The 9,938-nt window shown below is 34.1% G+C and overlaps 2 protein-coding genes across 12 annotated transcripts; both read left to right on the top strand.

The window, feature by feature from the left end:
- Positions 1-285: 285 nt before the first annotated feature.
- LOC105763199 (uncharacterized) lies at positions 286-6,729 on the top strand. Of its 11 annotated transcripts, none has more exons than XM_052625736.1 (7): positions 286-428; positions 519-783; positions 884-1,078; positions 5,786-5,860; positions 5,963-6,031; positions 6,137-6,203; positions 6,287-6,729. In XM_052625736.1, exons 1-4 carry the CDS (start codon positions 305-307, stop codon positions 5,811-5,813), a joined length of 612 nt encoding a protein of 203 aa, XP_052481696.1. In that variant the 5' UTR covers positions 286-304; the 3' UTR covers positions 5,814-5,860; positions 5,963-6,031; positions 6,137-6,203; positions 6,287-6,729. The 11 variants fall into 11 exon arrangements, with proteins under 11 accessions (XP_052481696.1, XP_052481690.1, XP_052481695.1 ...); XM_052625730.1 differs by having other exon boundaries at positions 6,123-6,203; XM_052625735.1 differs by having other exon boundaries at positions 6,108-6,203.
- LOC105763200 (uncharacterized) lies at positions 3,095-6,729 on the top strand. Its single transcript, XM_052625737.1, is given in 7 exon segments — positions 3,095-3,286; positions 3,375-3,425; positions 3,428-3,490; positions 3,493-3,637; positions 3,738-3,932; positions 5,786-6,203; positions 6,287-6,729. Coding segments are annotated over 6 exon segments (606 nt in total). The 5' UTR covers positions 3,095-3,162; the 3' UTR covers positions 5,814-6,203; positions 6,287-6,729.
- Positions 6,730-9,938: the final 3,209 nt, after the last annotated feature.

Genomic DNA, 9,938 nt, shown 5'->3' with positions numbered 1-9,938 from the left:
GAATTTTATTAAATTTTACTAACAACTTTGATTTTTTAAATTAAATTTCACCCTCAATATATAAATTCGATGATTTGAAAACATAATTTAATAAAAAATTCAAATATTATCTTTTAATAGTTAATAAAATAATTTAACTTATAAATATTAAAATTAATAAATTAAATTATAATTTCTATTTAATGAAATAAAACTTGAAAAATAAAATACATATATCAAAAGAAAAATGAGTCTACTGAATTCCATATTCCTCAATACTTTTCTCGGCTACTTTCTTTAAAATTATCACAAAATCCCAACAATCATGTCATCCCAGATTTCCGAGGCTGATCAAGAACTCCTCCTGCTCAAACTCGACATTTTCAAGATCCGCGGCAAAGATAAGCAAGGTCACAAGATTCTTCGTATTATCGGAAAATTCTTCCCTGGTAATTAGTGATCCCCACGCCTCCACCTCCCTTTTTCTTTTTCTTGATTTGCTATTATTATTCTGTTTAAAGAAGATTTGGGTTGATCAGCTCGGTTATTGATCGTTGAGGTTGTGAAGAAGTATTTGGAAGAGCATATATTTCCAAGGCTAGGAAAGAGGAGGTTTTCGGTGTTGTACGTGCACACCGGGGTTCAAAGGAGCGACAACTTCCCTGGAATCTCAGGGCTACGGTGGATCTACAAGGCCATCCCTATCAACGTTAGGGATAATCTCCAAGCCGTATACTTCCTGCACCCTGGCCTCCAGGCCCATCTCTTCCTCGCCACCTTTGGCCGCTTTCTCTTCAGCGGAGGGTAAACAACCAAACCAAACCAAACCTTTTCATTCGTATTCTCTTAAGCATATATTGATTTAGCGTTAATAGAGACGTTAGGGTGGGCGTGGGTGTGGTAGGTTGTACGGGAAACTGAGATACGTGAGCAGGGTGGACTATCTATGGGAGCACGTGAAGAGGAAGGAGGTTGAGATCCCAGAGTTTGTGTATGATCATGATGAAGATTTGGAGTACCGTCCGATGACGGACTACGGATTGGAGAGTGATCACCCTAGGGTTTCCCTTTCTCCATTTGTCTCCAGCTACTCTATGAGGTGCATCTTATAGTTAATAACGTAATAAATCATCTTATAGACCTGTACTACTGCTGCTGCTGCTATTTCTCTTATTTTCACGTAAGGTTGAGATTGATTTGTAAATATATACTAGTATTGTGGAAGCAGGCAGCGTCGAAAGTCTGTTTTAAATTTAATCATAGTTTAATTTGCAGTTAATATAATAATCTTCCCTGCATTTTCACATGTATTTGAATACCATTAATCTAACAATGTTAAATTGAGAAGAAACTGTGAATATATATATCAAAGATTTGCTATAGGCTTGAATCGGGTTGAACTGAGAACAAATTAGAGAATAGGTTCGAAAAGTGATTTTGAACTAGTTAGACTGGAAATTGATACAAATTAATTGAAGTGATTGAAAAATTAGTTGAATCGATAGTCGAATTGACGATTAAATCAAATTTTTTATTTGAATCATTTTAATAATTTTTAATTAAATCGGTGGGATCGAGCTTGACGGAGTTAAAACATTGATATATCCAAATCCTTTGCCATGGTGCATTAAAGCTAACTCCAGTTTCGACTTTGTTTGAAGCTTTTCTAGATTTAGGAATGTAATCCACCTTTTCTGACCAAAATAAGAAAGCAAATCCTTTAGATTTGGTATTGGTATATGAAAAAAAAATATAAAGGGGATGATGAAAACGAATGTCGAAAGTGGAAGTGAAGTAAATATCCTACCATCCAACTCTTTTGGCTTTTTCAATTTCCCCAACTCAACCAATCCAAGGATCGACGATTGTGATATCTACATTCAAATTCTCATAAAATATAGAGATTAAATAAAAATTTCAATGGACGACTTCTGTAAGTTGTATTTTAATATCTACTTAACAATTTTGAATTTCAAATATATATTTTTATACTCCTTATAAAAATTTTAATCTACATTCCATACAAATATCTATACTATTGTTTAAATTGTAATTAAGTTGGTGTCACAAGTCAATCGACACTTTAATCTTTTTATTTAAAAATAAGAATATATATGCTTATAGTGGCATTTGACCAAAGCTTTACTTGAATTTTCTTTATACATTTTAATTTTATTATGCATACATTATTACCTACATCAATTGTATATTTGTACTTACTATATATACAGATATTGACTGAGTTGGCGCCACCCATAACCACATCCCAATTCAGTCATTAAATTGTCAAAATGCCCTTATTTTAACAAAGCAATAAATATTAATTTAAGAGTATTTTTGTCTTTTCAGATAAAATCTAAAAAACATTAATGTTTATAATGGAATTTGAACCCAAAATATTAACATACGCTCTTCTAAACTACAACATTTAGTTCTTATACTAATTCTTAATATATACTATTTAATTATTTTCACCCATATCGAGGGTATGCCATAATCTTATTGATAATGTTGTCCTTTGAGTTAGTGTCACAATTTAAATTTTTTATTTTAATTTTGTACATATCAATTCATTATTTATTGTATGTTATCTATAAATACACTCATGCATTCTAAATACATGGTTTCACATGCATGTGTGTGTGATAAAATTTCAAGTACTTATTATTTTCATTAATTCAAGAATTATGATTTAAATATGATTTATTCAGATTCATCAAATATCAAATTTATTTACAAATAAACTTATTTAAATATTTTAAGATTAAAGTGCAAATTCACCATCACACTATATGTAAAAATTGAAATTTTATTGATATTTGCCATGGTAATTTTGCATTCAACTCTTATGAGTTGAATTTTACTGTTAAGCTTTGAATTTTATTAAATTTTACTAACAACTTTGATTTTTTAAATTAAATTTCACCCTCAATATATAAATTCGATGATTTGAAAACATAATTTAATAAAAAATTCAAATATTATCTTTTAATAGTTAATAAAATAATTTAACTTATAAATATTAAAATTAATAAATTAAATTATAATTTCTATTTAATGAAATAAAACTTGAAAAATAAAAATACATATATCAAAAGAAAAAATGAGTCTACTGAATTCCATATTCCTCAATACTTTTTCTCGGCTACTTTCTTTAAAATTATCACAAAAATCCCAACAATCATGTCATCCCAGATTTCCGAGGCTGATCAAGAACTCCTCCTGCTCAAACTCGACATTTTCAAGATCCGCGGCAAAGATAAGCAAGGTCACAAGATTCTTCGTATTATCGGAAAATTCTTCCCTGGTAATTAGTGATCCCCACGCCTCCACCTCCCTTTTCTTTTCTTGATTTGCTATTATTATTCTGTTTAAAGAAGATTTGGGTTGATCAGCTCGGTTATTGATCGTTGAGGTTGTGAAGAAGTATTTGGAAGAGCATATATTTCAAGGCTAGGAAAGAGGAGGTTTTCGGTGTTGTACGTGCACACCGGGGTTCAAAGGAGCGACAACTTCCTGGAATCTCAGGGCTACGGTGGATCTACAAGGCCATCCCTATCAACGTTAGGGATAATCTCCAAGCCGTATACTTCCTGCACCCTGGCCTCCAGGCCCATCTCTTCCTCGCCACCTTTGGCCGCTTTCTCTTCAGCGGAGGGTAAACAACCAAACCAAACCAAACCTTTTCATTCGTATTCTCTTAAGCATATATTGATTTAGCGTTAATAGAGACGTTAGGGTGGGCGTGGGTGTGGTAGGTTGTACGGGAAACTGAGATACGTGAGCAGGGTGGACTATCTATGGGAGCACGTGAAGAGGAAGGAGGTTGAGATCCCAGAGTTTGTGTATGATCATGATGAAGATTTGGAGTACCGTCCGATGACGGACTACGGATTGGAGAGTGATCACCCTAGGGTTTCCCTTTCTCCATTTGTCTCCAGCTACTCTATGAGGTGCATCTTATAGTTAATAACGTAATAAATCATCTTATAGACCTGTACTACTGCTGCTGCTGCTATTTCTCTTATTTTCACGTAAGGTTGAGATTGATTTGTAAATATATACTAGTATTGTGGAAGCAGGCAGCGTCGAAAGTCTGTTTTAAATTTAATCATAGTTTAATTTGCAGTTAATATAATAATCTTCCCCTGCATTTTCACATGTATTTGAATACCATTAATCTAACAATGTTAAATTGAGAAGAAACTGTGAATATATATATATATATATATTCATATAGGAAAAAAGAGGACCATAAAGATGATGGAATAGAAAGCATCCTGTTTAGGTTGAAATGAAATTTTGGAATTAGAGGCATAACAGATAGTAAAGGAGGAGGGATATGGATACGGTCAGGGGCAGGGGGCAGGGTCAGGGAAGCTTCCTATCTCTGTTCCTTTCTTTTTCTTTTCAAGTCCCTAAGGGAATGGAGGGGGTCAGGAAGCTTCCTACTCAGAACTGAGCAATTAGAATATAGAGGGTCAATTACTGTTGTATTTTCCTTCACTAATTTACTAAACAAACAGGAACTACATAATAGTGTTAGAGCACTGAAAAACCATTTTGTTATATATATAATTTAATGAGATTTTCCAAAAATTTTGGCTAACCTAATTAAAACTTTCAAAAAACTTTGGAGGTTTTACATAAATTTTGAAGATTTTAATTAAAAGTTTTAATATTTTAAAAGATTTAAATTAGAACTTTTAAAAATTTTGAGGGGCTTAAAGTTAATTTTTTAAAAAAGTAGAGTACAATGATTTGGGGGCTAAGAACCCCTTTCCCTAATAACCATCGGTTCTCAATATAAAAAGTTTGTATTTATGTTCGAAAATGAAAAACAAAATTAGGGATGGCAATAGGGTGGGGCGGGGCAAATTTTTGCCCAGTTTGACACCAACTTAATCTGTTTTGATTTCGCTCCGATCTTAACTCTTAAGAAAAAAAATTCGTCCTGAACTCGAACCCGAAATTTTATAGAAGATCCAATCTCACCTTGAAATTAATTTAAGTGTTATATTTTTTATTTTGAAGAAAAAAAATTAATTTTTTTAGTATAATTTTTTTTTTGAAAAAGACAATTGGCTTGCATTTATTTCAAAAGAATAAAAAATAAAAATAAAAAACAAGAAATTAAAGCAAACCCTGAAGGAACCCAATCGGTTTCTTAAAACAAAACGAAAGAACCAAACAAACGTCCCTAATCAGAAGCCAGCCTTTCCACGATCGAAACTCCTCTTGAAACATCCAGTACCCAGCAGTTCCCGTTCACCGACTGATTGTCCGTTCGTCGATACTCATGCTAGAAACCGGATGCACCTCTCTTAATAGTCCAAAACTCCTCACAAAAGCCGATGTCTTCTTCAACCAGCTTGATTCCGAGGTACCCCCACTGAACCCATCCACTTTGTTCATCAAGAGACCATTTTGACTGAGGTTTCACTCAATAAACCCCTAATTGACAGTAACCCTTTTCAAACTTGATCGATTCTTTTGTTCTATCCACCATGCAATCCTTATTACGCCACTTACTCTCTCAGAGATGCTTTTCGGCGATCATCCTCTACCTCCATAGCAGTCGACCGAGGAAATCCATTTTGTAGATAAGTACCCCCTGTTCCTTTTAACTCCTCCACTGCTAATGCATGCACCACTTTATTTGCCTATCTCGATGTGTTTCTAAACAAGCATGCTTCATAATTAGAGCTTAGCATTCTAACGCTTAATACATAGGCACAAAATTCAGATTTATCTGTATTCCCTATTCTCACCTTTATTACTGACAACACATTGCCTTCAATTTCAGCCTTTATGATTCCAAAATCCGGTCCTAACTGAACCGCCTGGACACACGCAATTGCCTCTGCAACAAAACCAGTTGGTATGTGCTCATTCAGGCGCATGGTAAAATTCAGAACCCTCCCACTTGAATCCCTGACCACTATCCTCGAACATGAACTTTTGCTTTGTTTGTGAAAAGCAGCATCAAAGTTGATTTTCACATACGACTCCTTCGGCGATCTCCAACGCTCTCCCTCCACTCTTCAACCAGGTAACCTCTTGTTAAGTTCCTCCAATTCCTGTATTTAACTCGTGATGAAACATGCTATGTCAGATCCATTTTGTAGTATCCCCTCATGTAGGTATTTGTTCCTAGCTATCCACATGGCCCAAAATGAACTGGATATTACTCGACATTTTTGTATTGAGACGCTGTTATAGAGGTATAGCATCCAATCTTTAAACTGACCCTTGTTTAGTTCCTGTGGCCATTCTATACCTAACTTTCCCCAAATTTCTTTTACAGCTAAACAATCTCGAAAAGCATGCTCAACATTTTCTGCTTTGCCTGTACATTTGGGACAGTTCACAGATCCCACCAATCTCCTTTGGTATAGATTGTATTGAGTAGGCAAATAACTGATAAAAATCCTCCAATTCATAATTTTTATTTTAGAAGGCAGATCCAAGAGCCAAAGTCTTTTATAAAAGGGGTTGTAAGCATGTTGTTCATTGTTGAGAGTAGTCGGGTGTATTTCTTGTATTAGTATTTTGTACCCACTCCTTATCGAGTATTCCCCAGAAGCCTCACCTCGCCATACCAACCTGTCCTCCTGTGGTGGACATGGTAAAGGAATGCATAAGATCCTGTCAGCCTCTTCTTCATTAAAGGTAATTTTTATTTATCCTTCCCTCCAATAATTTGTAGTTTGATCAATTAAATACGATACATAACATATATGTTGATCATTTGCTCGTGTTTGGATTTTGAAATCCATAGCTCTTGGCACCCACATATCTTCCAAAACCAAGACTTAATTTCCTGATCTGATTCGTCAGCATAATCCCTTCTTTAGTAGCCCTTTCACCGTCCACACACTCTTCCAGGTATATGAAGGTATATTGCTCAATCTTGCATTTAAAAAATCTGACTCTGTAATATTTGGCTTTTAACAATCGTGCCAATAAAGAATTTGGATAACAGATTAGAGACCAACCTTACATTGCTAATAACACTAAATTAAATTTTGATAGGCATCTAAATCCTAATCCTCCATCCTCTTTCAAATTACACAATCTCCTCCACTCGCACCAATCGATACCCTACTTTCCATGGCTCTTTTAACACCAACATTTTCCAATGATACCCTCTAATTCAAGACAAAGCGAATTCGACAATAGGAAACACGTCATTGAATACGCCAGGATCGTTTGTAGTACTCATTTTATAAAGACTTCCTTCCCCTTTGTGAAAAATGATTTATAATCCACCCATTAATCCTACTCATCAGTCGATCCTTTAGAGTTTGGAAAGCCTTTCGCTTGTTCTTGCCCACCATATTAGGTAAACCCAGATATCTTTCTGGGTCCCTAGAAATTCTGACATTGAGGATAAAAAACATCAATTCCCTCCTTTGCTACGATACATTTGAGCTAAAATAAGCAAATGATTTTTCAAAATTAATGCATTGCCCCAAGCAAATTTCATACTCCCGCAATATATTCTTTAAAGTATGTGCCCCTCTTTTTGTCGCATCACCAAACAAAATACAACCCTCTTTTTATCGCATCACCAAACAAAATACAATCGTCAGTAAACAATAAATGAGAAATAAGGGGCCCTCTGCAACTTACCCTTGCCCCCTTTATTAATCCTTCCTAAATAGCTAATCTTATAAGAGAGGAAAGACCTTCGCTACATATTAAAAACAAATAAGGGTTCAACGGGTCCCCTTGATGTAATCCCCATTTTGGTTTGAACCTCTCCCCTATCTCTCTGTTTAGGCATATTGAGTAAAAGACTGAGCTAATACAATGCATTATAAAGTCTACACATGAGCTAGCAAAACCTATTTTTAGCATCATTTGCTCTAGGAAAACCCATTCCACCTTATCATACGCATTGCTCATATCAAGCTTTAATGTCAAGCTTCCTTTCTCTCCCATCCTTCTCTGCTTAAAAGTATGCATGAGTTCATAGGCAAAAAGGACATTATCAGTAATAAATCTTCTCGGGACGAAATCACTTTGGGCTTCATCGGTACATACCTTTAAAACTTTTTGGAGGCGATTTGCAGCAGCCATTGATATTACTTTGTATAGAATCATGCACAAACTAATTGGGCAAAAATTCTTGAGGTTTGTTGGATGTGTCATTTTCAGTATAAGTGTAACAGCTCGTTTTTCAGTGGTGTTAAAAATAGTGGTTTTGGAACCACTATTCCAATTAGTGAGTTAGTAACCTTTATTTATTTAATATTTATAGGGTTATTATAGTGTTGTATTAAAATTTGGTTAGAAAAACTTAACGTTTAGATAGTTCATTAAGTAAAACGAATTAAATTTTAAAAGTTACAAAAGTCAATCGCTGTTAGTTTAATTGTATTGAATGGCTATGGAACCATGAATTAAGGGATTTAAAAGGTAAATATACCTTTTCTATTATAGTCGACGGTTTAAAGGTGCTGATTTATGAATTTTTAGTTAAAATTAAAAGGTTAAAATGGTAATTAAGTTAATAAATAATTTAAACAAAGATGAACAAAGTCACCATCTTTCTCTTTTGTCTTTGGGGGATAACCAAAACTCCATTGTTGAGTAGATAAGCATTTGGCCAAGCTTTAAGTCTCTTGCATGGTATGTATTTTGAGTTCGTTTTTTGTGATTTTTATGTTTTTGAAATCGTTGTAGCTTAATCTAGCGAACTCGAGGATTAATTCGTAAAACTGTTAAATATTTATAATTATGTCATGAATGAATTTGTGATGTTCTTGAACTTTGATGATAGATTATTAAGCTTGATAGTTAAACAAAACTATTTTGTAAAGTTATTTTAGTTAATTTTAAAATTTAGGGACTAAGTTGTTAAAATTGTACAATAACATGAAATTCTTGTGGTAAAGTGGCAAAAATGGTCTGTTTAAGTATTTTATAGAATTCGGCACAAGGGTTTTGGGGTTAATTTGTGATAATTGTGAAAATTTCAGTTTTAGGGATAAAATTGAATAAAAGGTGAAAGTTTAGGGTAAATATGTAAAATGTCATTAAAAGGTTAATTGCATGAATTTAAGTATTTTAATATGTTTAAATTGGTTAATTGAATTAAACTATTGTATTTAAATCAAGAAATGAACCAGTCGATCGATAAACGTGGGAAAGGAAAGGTCTAACAAACTTGGCCTAACCCACTTGAAGAACCTATTCCATTTGTGTCATCCTAACTTGACATCCCTTCCATATTAAAACCCAAGATAGGGTTTATCTTCTACCATGAGTCTATCTTTATCACCTCGCTAAATTTTTTTCTCGTATTTTGATTTTTGCACCAAAAACTCTCCACTATCATCATCCCATAGTCGAACACTCGTTATAGTGGTTGCCCTCCTCAATTGTGCCCTCAATAACATATCCAATCCAAACTCTAGCTTCTTCATACCATGATTGATTCTGATTTGATAGAAATTGTCCCCATGACCCAAGCATCCATACAAAAAGCAGAACAGCATCAGTCTTTCATAACAGAACATTGCATATACAAAATTGGATTGAGAAATCATAAGCTTCTTCCTTCTCTTTAAATGTTTTGGCACATCCAACTGAACCCGAATTTGCAGATATTTTCTAACACCCCAGCTTAATTGTTTAGCATCATACTCAAAAAATTTCTCAATAAAGTCTCCAAACTACTTTGCCACATTCTTAAAAAAAAAATCTGATGGGAGATCATGCACCTAAACCTAAAAATCCAGAAACACCAAAGGAACTAATTTTGGATCCTCCCCTCTTAACCGATGAAGCATTAAGAGATGATTGTTAAAAGTCCATAGAGTGCCGCTCAATACTCGTTCCACATCAACTTCATGGAAGAACTTGAACAAATACTTTTTTTCCCTTAGATCTGAAATTTGTATCCCACCCCAATAGATGTCATAAATTTGCCATTGTGTTCAGTATTACAG

Source organism: Gossypium raimondii, chromosome 12, assembly GCF_025698545.1.
Source record: "Gossypium raimondii isolate GPD5lz chromosome 12, ASM2569854v1, whole genome shotgun sequence".
Taxonomy (NCBI): Eukaryota; Viridiplantae; Streptophyta; class Magnoliopsida; order Malvales; family Malvaceae; genus Gossypium; species Gossypium raimondii.
Note: the sequence above shows the minus strand (reverse complement) of the source record. Positions and strands in the feature narration are given on the sequence as shown.